The sequence below is a fragment of the Canis lupus genome, chromosome 14 (genome assembly GCF_048164855.1).
Source record: "Canis lupus baileyi chromosome 14, mCanLup2.hap1, whole genome shotgun sequence".
Taxonomy (NCBI): Eukaryota; Metazoa; Chordata; class Mammalia; order Carnivora; family Canidae; genus Canis; species Canis lupus.
In genome coordinates this window covers 50,817,972-50,832,736 of record NC_132851.1, presented here as the reverse complement: position 1 = coordinate 50,832,736, position 14,765 = coordinate 50,817,972, and the positions used below count along the sequence as shown (strand labels likewise).

At 39.6% G+C, this 14,765-nt stretch overlaps 1 protein-coding gene across 1 annotated transcript in view; it reads right to left on the bottom strand.

Moving 5' to 3' along the window:
- SRP72 (signal recognition particle 72) overlaps window positions 1–11,787 on the bottom strand; it is a 29,771-nt gene extending 17,984 nt beyond the window's left edge. The window contains exons 1-8 of the mRNA XM_072775162.1: window positions 11,628–11,787; window positions 9,243–9,363; window positions 6,444–6,567; window positions 4,819–4,962; window positions 4,628–4,739; window positions 2,151–2,182; window positions 1,406–1,530; window positions 1,259–1,316 (exon numbers count right to left, since the gene is read on the bottom strand). Coding sequence (XP_072631263.1) covers window positions 1,259–1,316; window positions 1,406–1,530; window positions 2,151–2,182; window positions 4,628–4,739; window positions 4,819–4,962; window positions 6,444–6,567; window positions 9,243–9,363; window positions 11,628–11,736 — 825 coding nt within the window. The 5' untranslated portion in view covers window positions 11,737–11,787. The remainder of the gene's footprint in view (window positions 1–1,258; window positions 1,317–1,405; window positions 1,531–2,150; window positions 2,183–4,627; window positions 4,740–4,818; window positions 4,963–6,443; window positions 6,568–9,242; window positions 9,364–11,627) is intronic.
- Between the last annotated feature and the right edge of the window lie 2,978 nt (window positions 11,788–14,765).

The window sequence follows — 14,765 nt, the reverse complement described above, 5'->3', positions numbered from 1 at the left end:
AAAAAGTCCGTTAACTAAAAAAATTTCTGTATATAATTACAAAAGATTAAGATATTTTGTGTTTCACATGCTGTCCTTCATAATTTTATCAGGTAAAAAGAATTTATCCTCACTGGCATTTCAAATAATTCATTTTTTTTTAAAGATTTTATTTATTTATTCATAGAGACAGAGAGAGAGAGACAGAGACACAGGCAGAGGGAGAAGCAGACTCCATGCAGGGAGCCTGACGTGGGACTCCATCCAGGGTCTCCAGGATCACGCCCGGGGCTGCAGGTGGCGCTAAACCGTTGCGCCACGGGGGCTGCCCGCATTTCAAATAATTCATAAACACATGCAGGTATATAATGCTGCTAAGATTTAAACACCAGAATCAATTTTTGGAAAACTAAACTATGCCAATGGCCTGCAACATCCTATAACTACTAGTCTCTAATGCTATTATCTCATCTCTGGGGACCATCTGAATTTCTGCTGTAAGAGGAGAGAGGTGCCATGAAGGAGTCAGAGACTAGAATCTGAATCAAAGTTCTACGTCTAACAGGCTGTGACTTTATATAAATTACTTAACTCCTTCCAGCTTCAGATTATATTCCTACAAATTAGAGATAAGTACTACCACCTAAAAATATAATTCAGAAGATGAAATAAGATGGCACTTGAAAAATCAGACAGCTTATCAAAAGAAATCAAATGTTAACTTTTCTTATTTTCTACTGAATTGAATTTCAAATCTGAACTTCAGATGTTCTTCCATTAAAACAATGTTCTAAATGTTGGTTAATTTTACTAGTATAGTATTCTTTAGGATCATTTATATATACTTGTAATATTTTACATGTGGTTTGGAGGTGGGTAGAGAAAGAGAATCTGTCCATGTCTCCCCTCCCCCAAAATGAAAACCACTGGAAAGAAAAAAATTATATATAGGAAACTTGTATTCAGGATCACTAGGTGAAAAAGACACTTAAAACATACACATGCTTAGTTTAGAAGTCCACAAACAATTTATTTTTCAATATATAGATTCTCGATATTATCAGAAACTGGGAAAAGGGTAAGATAGTCCAGAGCCTGTAACTGCAAAAAAGTTTTATTACTTGAACATAGCTTACAGAATCATCATTATGAAAGTTAAATTGTGATTGTAATTTTGCTACAATTGGACTGTGTCAGGGAAAAAAGAAGTCAACCTAGAAAGAAACGGAGGTAATATGTTTTCAATGTAAAATGTAAGAAAGCCATGGATATCCCATACCTTGTTAATAGTAATGATGTTATTTGCAATCACTGCTAGCAATCCCACATCTGTTGGCCTGTGAACAATAAGCAACAGTCAAAAAGAAACAAACCTTTAAAAAGAGACTTCATCCCCTATAAAAGGCACTTCGTATTAATAACTTACTTTAGTTTTATTATCTGATTATAAAGTTGCAACGCCTCCTCTGTACGACCTTGAAGCTGCAGAATATAAGCCATCTGCCCATGAATGATGGCCAGTTCTGCCTGTGGGTCTTCCTCAGTCCCATCCTAAGTAGAAAAAGAAACTTTTTTCCCTTGTAAATGCTCCAAAAATTGATCTCCATATCTTTCAAGTATTCCAAACATTCCAAAGATACACAATCTTATAGACAACATAAATTTTCAGAAAACTTCCCTTAGAGTCAGTTTGTTAAAATTTGGGAATCAGATAAAGGTGATTCCAAAAGTAAATTACTGTGTAAACAGGTGTGAGCCAGAAAACAATAAAATATTGGTGAAAAGGGTAACAAGTATAAGGATTTTGTAATGACACTACTTCACAAGTGTCTTTAAGGCAATTGGAAATCAAGACTGCTGGATTATGTGGTTCATTTAAGAAATATGCATGAAATTCTATGAAAGGACCCATATTCAAAGACCTGAGCCGTACATCTAAATTAGAGAATAAATTTATATTAATATAAATTTAAAATAAAATGTATAAGGCATATAAAAATTCTGGTATTGTAATTTCCCAGCCTGAGACTCCATCAAATAAGGATCAAGAAGATTTTTACTATGATTTACATTTAATAAATCATCATCTATCTCAACAAGTCAATAAATAACACCCTATAAATTTATATTAGAAGTGTAAAATTTGGGTTTAACGACAGTAGAATACTTACAGAATCTTCTGATAATGAACGGCGGCAAAGATCTATAGGAAAAAATGATTTTAAAATTAATATTGCAGGGTAATTCCCATTTTTTTCACCATTCTGAGAAGTAAGAATTAAATTCTTGGGATGCCTGGGTGGCTCAGCAGTTTAGCGCCTGCCTTTGGCCCAGGGTGCAATCCTGGAGTCCCAGGATGGAGTCCCACACTGGGCTCCCAGCATGCAGCCTGCTTCTCCCTCTGCCTATGTCTCTGCCTCTGTATCTCTCATGAATAAAATCTTAAAAAAAAAAAAAAGAATTAAATTTTTAGGCAGAAGATCTCAAGATAATTTTAATAATAAGCAAATTTGGAAATTATTAGCATCAATTACGTTACATAAATACTTCCAGTCCCTGACCATTCTAGTTCTCTGGCATTTTTCTTTCATTTGTAATCTCTGCCTCTCTCATGAATGAATAAATAAAATAAAATGTTGATTGCAAAAACTCAATGACAAAAAAGTAGTAAAACAAAGACAATAATCCCACCATCAAGAGATAACCACTGTTAGCATTTCCATTATTATTATTTTTTTTTTTTAAGATTTTATTTATTCATGAGAGGCAGAGAGAGAGAGAGAGGCAGAGACACAGGCAGAGGGAGAAGCAGGCTCCATGCACCGGGAGCCCGACGTGGGATTCGATCCCGGGGTCTCCAGGATCGCGCCCTGGGCCAAAGGCAGGCGCCAAACCGCTGCGCCACCCAGGGATCCCTCCATTACTATTTTTAAATGCAAATGCACACTTGCTTTAGAAATGAAAGTGCCATGAAGCCTCTCTTCTCCATTTAATATATTTTGGACATCTTAATGTTATAATAAATACAGATCTACATTATTATTATATTTTTAATCAAGGCTCTCTTTAAAAAAAAAGATTTATTTATTTCAGAAAGAGACAGGGAGGAAGGGAGGGAGGGAAGGAGAAAGGGAGGAGAGAAGCAGACTCCTCACTAGGCATGGAGTCCATGCAGGGAGGGAGGGAGGGAAGGAGAAAGGGAGGAGAGAAGCAGACTCCTCACTAGGCATGGAGTCCATGCAGGGCTGGATCCCACAAACCATGAGATCATGATCTGAGCCAAAACCAAGAATAGGACCCTTAACCAACTGAGCCACCTAGGAGCCCCTAGATCTACATTTTTATTTTAAATGACTGTATGGCAATCTATTTTGTGGTAATGGCAAAACTTAGCCAATCCTCTTATAGGGCAGAAACTCATGTTTCCAATTTTTTTCTTATGACCATCCCTTTAATTACCATTCATAAAAATATATATGAATTTAAGTATTTCCTTACAATTAATTTCATTTATCTAATTATTAATTACTTTATTTCCTTAAAATGAAATCCTTGGATCAAAGGGTATGCAAATTTTAAAATATGCCACACATCACCAAACTGCCCAATGTAAAGTTGGTATTACTTTTATACTCAAAACTTCTGTGTATAAGAGTGTCCTTTTCCATATTACTGTCAACACTGGGTATAATCAAGCTATTATAATTCTCAAACATATTTTTCTTCTCACAATGCTCTTTTCTTTTTTTAAAAAGATTTTTATTTATTTATTCACGAGACACACACACAGAGATAGAGAGAGAGAGGCAGAGAAACAGACAGAGGAAGAAGCAGGCTCCATGCAGGGAACCTGATGTGGGACTCGATCCTGAGTCTCCAGGATCACATCCTGCATGTGATCCTGGACTGAAGATGGCACTAAACCGCTGAGCCACCTGGGCTGCCCTAACTTGTTTTTATTTTAACCTTCAACATTTAGAATTGACCCTGCTTCACCTTTTTTTCCTCCTCACCATCACCACAGTCCCTATATCACTATATCCCTGTATTCCAGGAACATATGTATGCAGAAGAAAAGTTTATATGTTCTTAGAGTTAAAACCAGACATAAGCTAGTAAGACTATTTTTCTTTTTTCTTAATTAAAAGCTTCAAAGCATGTAAATGTTGTATATGAAAACATACTATATGGAGTTAAACTGTGCTTGAATAGTGTTATCAATATAAATAATGTATGTGTATGCATGCACATACACACATAGGCACAGCAAATTATCACTATATTTGAGTACCAGTTTAATAATTACCAATATTTATTAGATGCTTATATTATATGCCCTGTACTGCTGTAAATGCTTGACATTAACTCAATTTACATTTAATATTCATAGCAACTTATTAAAAAACCTTCAAAAAATTAAGGTCTGGTGTGGATGAAAATGGACAAGTACTCTGGCTTAGGGATTAGATAGAAATAGGGGAGAGACATGTTAAAATGCTAAGAGAAAGATGAGATGAATTGTGAGAAATTCCCACTGAATCAGTAATTTCTGTTAATAAACCTCACAAAAATCAAATGCAGTTTCTGGAAATACTGTTTTAAGCTATATGCACATTACAATTACACAGAATTTTAATAAACTTCCAACCTTCAGCTTTTTGTAGGATTTTCATTGCCTGGCTCAGCTGGCCTTGTCCTATCAGTGCACATGCAGCATTGTAGCATAGTTCATGTGTGCCTTCTTGGAGGCCCAAGTTTTCCTGTCATGGAGCAAAATACCAGTCAGACACTAGACAAGAATACTGTTTTATAGCTCTGCGGATATACAGAGATACTCACTGGAACCACTTTTTCCCAATTGCTTTGAGCTGCAACAACTGCTGAAAGGTTTGTCTTTCTCTCTTCATCATAATCATCTTGGGAGTTTCGGACGAGATCTCTATATACTGCTAAGCATTCATCATAGCGTTCTAACCGGTATAACTAGGGAGAAAGATAGCAAGTAAAAGATCAGAGGAGAAGACATCATACAAACCCTTTTTTGAATCACTAAGTAGGAAATCTAATTCAGCATGATATGGGCAATCAACAGGTTTTTCTTTACAAATTTTCAATTAGTTCTGTGTGCTACTAATACTTTCAAAAACTTGCAATAAATGAATCTCCACTAGATTTGTGGTCATGATTCAGATAGAAAAGTCATTATATTTACCTCCTTTTTTAGGTTAGGTAAGTGCCTATGTGAGTTGTGAAAGAAAATCTTTCCAAAGAAATCATGCTGTTAGCTAAACCCGAGTTTTTTTTTTTTGTTTTTGTTTTTTTTTTTAAAGATTTATTTATTTATTCATGAGAGACACAGAATGAGAGACAGGCAGAGACACAGGCAGAGGTAGAAGCAGGGATGGGTCTCCGGGATCACGCCCTGGTCTGAAGGCGGTGCTAAACATCTTAGCCACCTGGGCTGCCCTAAATCTGACTTACAATGAAAAAATTTTCCTATCCATAAAATGATTATTAAGCCCCAGTGAACGGGAACAAAACTAGATGTTAACAAAAGGACTTAATATTTCCTAGGAGTTTGCAGTATTTAATCTTATTTTCTCTTTCCCAGAAACCAGCTAGTATAGGGTTAGTGTCAAGTACACAAAACATAATTCCTGCTTATTTCATTCAAGTTGTTCTCAAAGGGCAGTAAGAACTGTCACTCTTGGTATATTATGTCAAGTCAGCTATATATGACAGGGACTGGTACCCTTCATCAATCTCAAAATTTGCCTTAAATTTGGAATTTACCCTAAATTTCCCAAGCTTACTTTAAAAGTTCTTTATAAACTTATAATCCATGAACTTGTTCAAATCTTTCTCCAACCAGTATGTATTGTTAAAACTCCTACTATCTCTTGAGAATACATTTAATTCATTAATTGCTCTTACTGACATTTTAAAAATCTTTGAGAGGGTTTTGCTAGTTCTAATAAAACATTTCTGTACTCTCATCATTAATAGCTCTATTTTTACCTTAGGCTTACTTATATGCCTCCAACTCTTTCAGAATAAAATATTTTTATGGATTTCAAAGTAGCTGAAGTCATCCAAATTCTTATCATTATTTACTTTATTTTAACCTTAAACAAAATGTGTTTAAAACTAGAAAGAAATACAATTTCAAAACTGTGTAAATATAACCCACTGGCCTTCATCTTTCCAACGAAAAAGTCAAAATTTCATAGGATGTTTTTAAGTTTCTAATTACCCTGAAGGAGTAATTTATTCATAGAATACTACATATGCAACTGTTTGTGTGAAGATCAAGAAGAGGGAATATGTTCAAACCTCAAGAATTGGTTTGGTGGCAAGTTTTGTGGAGCATCAGGATGGGCTGAGGTTCCTCATCCCTGCTCCTTATAGGTACAGTCATGCTCACCGAGGATGATTGTCAACAGGTATTTTAAAGCAGTAATTACCACTTGTCCATAAAGCTCCTTTAGTTTGTCTGTCTGCTGATTGGCACTTTCTATTGTCTTCAAGGCATTCTCAATTCTGTTCAGCCTGTACTCACAATATGCCTTCTCAAAAGAAAGCGAGTTACTGCAAAAGAAAAAAACCAGTATCTGATCATTAGCTAACACTGCAGAGCACACACTATATGCTGGATGCTGCTGTAAGCACCTGACTTATATTAAGTCATTTAACCTCCATTAACAACAGATAAGGAAACTGACAAAGTTTAGCAATGCCTGAAAATTAGTTCACAAGTGGCAGAGAAAATATTACATCCATTTCCCTTGTTTCTCTTGCTTTTGTGGATAGTCTTAAAATTACTGGACTTTTGAAACAAACATTTAAGAATGAAATAATGAATCAGCTAAATAACTAATTGTCTTAGATAGAAAAACAACCTGAACACTATTTTATTTTTTTCAAGGTTTTGTTTTTCAGTAATCTCCTCACCCAACGTGGGACTCGAACTCACAACCCCAAGATCAAGAGTTGTGTGCTTCACCGACTGAGCCAGCCAGACACTCCTGAACACTATTTTAAATGGGTTATTACAGAAGTTTCTTAAATCTACTAATTAAATAATAAGCCATATAAAGCTGCTTTAAATGTGTTCAAGAATCAAATGAATAGCAAAGAAAAGGTAACTAAGATCTTAAAAAAACATAGTACTTGAAACCAACCAAACTACTGGTAAACACACAACTACAAAATCACTACCTATTTATACTGACTTAACTCATCTACATTAATGTGACAGTTGATACTCATTTTGGAGTTTTAACCATAATTCATGAGGAAAATATTTATCAAGCAAAATGACAATACCTTTTATTTACTAGCCTAAAAATTATTTGCAAATCTACCTATGTCACAAAATGACCAAAATTCAACATATGGTAGTATAAATATGTTTACTAGAAAGCAGAATCCCTTTTACTTCTTTTATTTTTAGTAAAGTGGGTTTGTTAAAAAATATTTTATTTATTTGAGAGAGAAAGAGAGAAAGCACACATGCACACAAGCAGGAGGGGCAGAAAGAGACCTAGGGGCAGACTCCCCACCCGGCAGGGAGCTCGACAGGGAGACTTGATTCTAGGACCCTGGGAACATGACCTGAGCAGAAGGCAGACACTAACAGACTGAGCCACCCAGGTATCCCTTTTCAGTAAAGGTTTAAATGATTTTCAATCTATCTGTATAAATATGGCTCAAACTACTCCAAAATCAAAAAGACCTAGAACTCTAAGTTTTACTCCCATTGTTATTCACATCTACCCCGCTCCCCTTTACCTCCTACAAATGACTATTTTTATTCAGTTTCTCCAGCTAATGTTTATTTTTGCAAATACAGGAAAATACACATATAATTTTTTTTAAAGATTTTATTTATTTATTCATGAGAGAGACAGGGAAAGAGGCAGAGGCACAGGCAGAGGGAGAAGCAGGCTCCCTGCAGGGAGCCTGATGCGGCACTCAATCCCAGGATCCTGGGATCACCACCTGAGCCAAAGGCAGATGCTCAACCACAGAGCTACCCAGGTGCCCCCACATATAAATTCTTATATCCTCCTTTTCTTTTTTTTTTTTTTTTTTTATTTATTTATGATAGTCACAGAGAGAGAGAGAGAGAGAGAGGCAGAGACACAGGCAGAGGGAGAAGCAGGCTCCATGCACCGGGAGCCTGACGTGGGATTCGATCCCGGGTCTCCAGGATCGCGCCCTGGGCCAAAGGCAGGCGCCAAACCACTGCGCCACCCAGGGATCCCCATATCCTCCTTTTCTTATACAAAAAGCATACTATATAGTTGTTGACCTGTGAGCATGGATTTGAACTGCATGAGTCCACTTATATGTAGTTTTTTTAATATGATATACTATCTTAGATGTATTTTCTCTTTCTTATGATTTTCTTAGTATCATTTTCTTTCCTCTAGCTTACTTTAATACAGTACATAATGCATATAGAAATATGTTTATGTCATCTGTCAGGCCTCCAGTCAATAGTAGGCTCCCAGTACAGTTTCTGAGGAGTTGAAACTTATACAGAGATTTTCGACTGTGTGGAGGATTGGTGCCCCTAACTCCTGAGATGTTCAATGGTCAACTGTACACTGCTTTATAAACCAGTATTTCACAAAAGAGTAAATATGCTGCAAAAAAACTTTATTTTATACACATTTCTTCGGGGGTTTAGGCATGACTGTAAAGAAAAATCAAATTACAGTAACAATTTAGAATATAAATTCACATTTCATGAAATAATAAATGAAATAAGTGAAAAAGATGAACAACAACAAATGTTATATATTCTAAAGACTGCTAAAGAACTCTGACACTGAACAATCTTGGCCTAAAATCCTACCTCAACAATTCTCAAAGGAGGTAGGCACAGAGATCAGGCTAAGATTGCCACACCATCCTAAAGGTTCTACTTATATATCCCTACCCTACATGTTCTAGTCCCTCTGCCTTTTTACTTTTCTTTTTAAATTAAGCTTCTGAGTTGTTCTTATGGCCTCCAAGAATTCATTATGCCCCATATCCTTCAGTAGTTTACCTGCTTCTTAGTGGTTCCAAGGAAAGACAGATAAAGAAAAAGGCTCCCTAAGGCAGAAAAGAACAAAGATACTATTGCTAAGCAAAAATGGAAAAAAAGTGATTAAAAAATCACTGAATAGTGAAGGGAAAAAAACATGGAAATGGTTATAGCGATGGTAGCCATATTTCTAATAACTGCACAAACAACTAACTAAATCACTTACTTGGCCAACACTTTACTATGAGTATTGATGACATTCAAGGCTTCCTTGAAACTTCCATTTTGGATAAGGCATACCACTTTACAGTGTAAGGCAGTTACATCATCCTTGTTGATCTGCAGTACTAGAGAACAAGAAGGGACATTTACATTTTATTGCAGCAACAACAATTAGTTGAAATGTTAAAAAAAAAAAGACTGATCTTCATTTTTAACTTAAGAAGTGGCAAAAAGACAGTTACAAATTAGTAAGATTTCTAATGAGATAGATTCCCTAGATGCATGTACCAAAAAAACCAAACAAACAAAAACTTTTTTTTTTTTAAGATTTTATTTATTTATTCATGGGGGGGTGGGGAGAGAGAGAGGCAGAGACACAGGCGGAGGGAGAAGCAGGCTCCATGCAGGGAACCCGACGCGAGGCTCAATCCTGGGACTCCAGGATCACGCCCTGAACAGCTGAGCCACCCAGGGATTCCCCCACCCCCAATTTTTTTAAAATAATGAAATAAAGAAAAGAGAAGCTATTTTATCCAGCTTTTCCACCTTAGGACACATGCTACATCCTACATTATTTCATTAGTTCACAGAGAAAAAAAAAATTCACGTAGAATTTGGAAGCAAATGACTTAGGTTTGAGCATAAGCTTGTCATTACTGTCTTTAGGTCTCGGGCAAATCATTTCACTGCCAAATGTCAGTTTTTTGATCTGCAAAACGAGTATGAAAGTTATTAAGATTAAATAAGAATACTTTAGAAAAATCCATAAGCTGTGAAGTATACGAATGCAACTTATCTTGCTGGCAGTATTTTCAAAAACCATTCAAAATTTCCCCTTTCATCTAAGACAACCGTCAGAAGACAGGGAAGGACTCAGGCGGCAAAGTTTCAAAGCTAAACAGCTGTTCAGTGTCAAAGTGACCACAATCATTCCCTTTACCCCTGGGGAACATTAGGAACCCAATTCTATGTAAGAGTCATAATGAATCTTTCCCAATTAAGAAAATATATATTGATAAATCGGGGGAACAAAAGTGCTGATTAAATAATTCCTGCAAGGGATCCCTGGGTGGCGCAGCGGTTTAGCGCCTGCCTTTGGCCCAGGGCGCGATCCTGGAGACCCGGGATCGAATCCCACGTCGGGCTCCCAGTGCATGGAGCCTGCTTCTCCCTCTGCCTGTGTCTCTGCCTCTCTCTCTCATAAATTAAAAAAAAAAAAAACAATAATTAAAAATAAATAAATAAATAAATACATAATTCCTGCAAAATACTTACTACACTGCTACTGAATGATACTGGTTGCAGGTTTAGCTAAAGGCTAAAAGTTAATTCAAAACAAGTTTAAGAATCAAATGAACTCCAGTAAGTAGCTATTTTCCTTAATGTCTGAAATCACCCAAGTGCACTGTGGCACAATCACTACTTCTTTACGTGAACAATAGGATACTGAAAATTATTTATACAATCCTGTATGCTACTGACACACTTTGTATGTTATTACTGCCTTAAACAGCCAAACCCGGTCTCGGTAATCACTTTTTCGAATCTACCAAATATAGGCTGCATGTTCGGTAAAGAAGAATTCGGCAGGACAGAGAGCACTAAAGAGCATGGCCCTATGGCAGTTACACAGTAAAGGATAAATGAATGCAAGGAGTAAACTTCACACCAAAGGCAGTTGACTCGAGATTATCAGGGGTCAAAACCAAACCAAACCAAACCAAACCAGGCCAAACTTTTCTTGCCACGTTATTGCGAATGTCACTGCTTTCACACACACACACACACACACACACACACACACACACACACACATCTTCTGATCTGATGACACCGGAGAGAGAGTGTATCTATGAGAGTGACAGGCCTAACATCCGGATCCAGCCCCTTCCCCTCTCCCCGGAGTCTACACAGCAGCTTCCACCTCGTTAGCATCAGCTTCTCAACTACGTGTCCCTAAGCAGGTTCCTCCCTCCGAGGCGGCCGAAGAGAAAAAGCTCCCTCAGCAACACTGTCTTGATCACTCCTCTAAAAGGAAAAGAGAAGAGGCGGCGACGTGAGATATCCGCGAAATAAGGAGTAAAAACGGAGGAGACGAGAAAACAGTTTGAAAGAGGCGCAGGGGGTTGCGGTCTCTTTAAATTCCACCGTCGCTTCCCGCGGTGGGTAAAGAGGGAAGTACACGTGGCTCTAGGCAGCCCTGGCCCCAGGCCCGGTCAGGTGGAGCGGAGGGGCTGCGGCTCACGCGCGCCGTGTGTTCGGGCCCCGGTGCCTGCGGGCGGCGGGATCTTCCACCCCCGCGTCTACTCGGCGGTGGTCGCGCGCGCCCCGAGGCGGCCGCATCCTTCCTGCGGCCGGGGGCCGCCCCAGCGCCCGCCTCGACACTTACTCTTGTTGACCGTCTTGAGAGCGCGCGTGAAGTCGCCGTTCTGGCCATAACGGTTCACTTCACTCCAGAGCGCAGGCACCGACACCCCCCCGCTGCCGCCGCTCGCCATCTTGGAGGAGACGCGGGGAGGGGCGGGACGACCTCTGCCCCGGAAGAGGATCCCGGCGGCGGCCCAGCGGCGGAGGAAGCCCGTGGTTGCTAAGCGTTTTCGAGTCGGAAGCGCCCTCGTCCCTCAAGTGGTGTCGGAGCTTGCGGTCTTAGTTTCTTTCCTCGAAGTTTGCATGGATAGAGGCGATACGTCTTACCCCAGCCGATCTGAAGGAACGAGGTGTAGGACTACGGCAAGGGGCCGAGAAGGGGTTCACCAAACGGTTTTGGCTCAAAGCCGCCTGCGTTTCCGGGACTAGCCCTGCCGGCGAAGCAGCACCCTCGTCCCACGAGGCGGAGCTGACCGGCGGTCTGTGGGATGGTACAATACTAACTGGAAACCTGAGGGAGGCCTGTGAAGCAGTACGGAGAGAGACGGCTTCTCTTGGCTGCTGGAGAATACTTCCTAAAGGAATTGTATTTGAAAAGGATCTTGAAAGATGATTAGAAAGACCTGGGATTGGGTCTGAGGAAAATTCTGGCAGAGAAGATAAAAAGAACCCACAAGTGCAAAACACGTTCGATGAACCCACCCCTCCACCCGCCGCTGCTCTCTGGGCTCCAGTTCAGGAACAGTCAGCAACGCGGCCAAAGGATAGGCCAAAGGATATTGACGTGTAAGGGGTGAGAGTGCCCGGGCTCAGTTCCTGGCTCTGGGACTCACTAGGTGTTGGACGGTGAGCAAATTGTTTATCAGAGCCCTAGGTTTCCCGACTGTAAAACAGGGAAAGGTTTTTGTTTTTTTGTTTTTAAGATTTTACTTATTCATGAGAGAGACAGAGAGAGGTGGAGACAGAAGCAGGTTCCATGCTGGGAGCCCGACGTGGGACGCGATCCCAGGTCCCCAGGATCACGCCCTGGGCCGAAGGAGGCGCTAAACCGCTGAGCCACCCGGGCTGCCCAAAATAGGGAAAGTATTACTGTTGTTCTGGGGGATAACAGATACTTCATGCATCCTGGCATTTACAGGAGTTCAAGTAATACATAGCCATAGGTTTGGAGTTTTTGTAAGAGCTTAAATATCAAGATAGGTTTGTCAGAAGAGTACCTGTTGAGTACTCTTGAGAACGACAGGACATCTGTTGAAAGCCTACTCCGCAGACTCATTGTCAAGATCCTACTAACTCCTGCTACTTTCCCTTCTTTCCCCCACATCCTATTCTTCTTAGTCTTCAGTATTTCTCCAGATTTTAAAAAGTTACTTTGACCTTGCAGACGAGGTAGCACGCCCCATAACTTTCTTTTTTTAAAAGATTTAAAAAAAAATTTACTCATGAGATACACACACATGAGAGGCAGAGACACAGGCAGGGGGAGAAACAGGCTCCATGCAGGGAGCCCGACATGGGACTTGATCCGGGATCTTCAGGCCCTGGGCCGAGGGCGGCGCTAAACCACTGAGCCACCCGGGCTGCCTGCCTCTTTATTTTCTAATATAGCTCAGCACTTCTGAGCACCCACCATTTGAAGCCCATCTCTTTTTTTTTTTTTTTTTAATTTTTATTTATGATAGTCACACACAGAGAGAGAGGCAGAGACACAGGCAGAGGGAGAAGCAGGCTCCATGCACCGGGAGCCCGATGTGGGATTCGATCCCGGATTTCCAGGATCGCGCCCCTGGCCAAAGGCAGGCGCTAAACCGCTGCGCCACCCAGGGATCCGAAGCCCATCGGAAATGATATGGACTATCATTTCCATGAGGCCAGGGACCTTATTTACGTTTATTCACTGCAGTACCCTAGGATCTAGCCACTGCCTGGCACATAGTTGGTACTCAACTTTTTAGCATGAGTTTTTGCTAATTTTTTCTCTAATCTCAGTTTCTTCAGGGTAGAAGGTATGTCCAATTTGTGGTTGTTGACCAGTGGTGCCTGGCACTTTCATGTCTGTTCAATATGGTATCATGTTAAAATAGAACTACTGGTCTAGTGAACTCTATCTCTGGAGAATATGATCTCTGTGAATTAGTAAAAATCGTGGAAAGCATTACAGACTTCCCTTGACTGTGAAACTGTCACACATTACAAACTATGCCTAGATTTCAGGTTAAGGGAGTTCCCAGTGACATCTGATATACCCAAAATTTTGCGTGTATTTTTCAAAGAAAAGTTTTTGTAGCTTTCCTTGGATTCTCCAATGGTGTTTTCATGCAACAGCCCTACCCTGCCTCACCCCACCCTACCCAAGGTGAAGAACGACAACTTTAGTCAAGTGATTCTCTTCTCAGAACATTATAAAAGGATTCGGTTTTGGGTTTTGCATCAGTCTGGTCTCATACTATGTAGCTTCCAGAAGTTCCTCAGAATTCCGGTATAGATTCCCATGTTTCTATTTCTTAAGTCATTTTCATCAGGTTTTGTGGCAAACAGGATATAAAAATGTGGGTTTTATCTGCCATTTTTGAGAGGAGTCTTCCAGAGCGATCTTTTTGTAAACATTTTATCTGATGCCATTTTCGTACCCTCAGGATGAAATCCAAAAGCCTATCTATCCTGGAAGATCCTTGATGGTATGGCCTCTGCTTTCCAACCTCCCCAGCCCACATAGATCTTTTGTTATTCACTCCTTAGTCCCCTGCATGTAATACTCCTCTAACATTAGTTACGTGTGGTTCCATGTTGCCCTACCTATGGGAATTTGCACATTTATTCATTCAACAAATATTTACTGAATGCTTTGTGTTGGTGTCCAGCATTATACTGCTCCCTAGGGATATAATTAACAAAAAGAACTCCGTGTACTCATGGAATTTATTTTCTACTTGGAAGAGGTAGGCAATAAATACACACTGTGTTCAGTGGTAATAAATTCAATGAAAATTAAGGTAAGAGGGATTGAGAATAGAGTGCAAAGAGTTAGAGACCTACCTTCCTTTTTGTTCACAATGTGTACTTGTTTTAATTTCTTCCTCCCTTGTGTACTCAGAATCCTTGATCACTTACTCCATATTAGACAATGTATGTTTTGAAAAAAACAGGCAGGAGAAATATT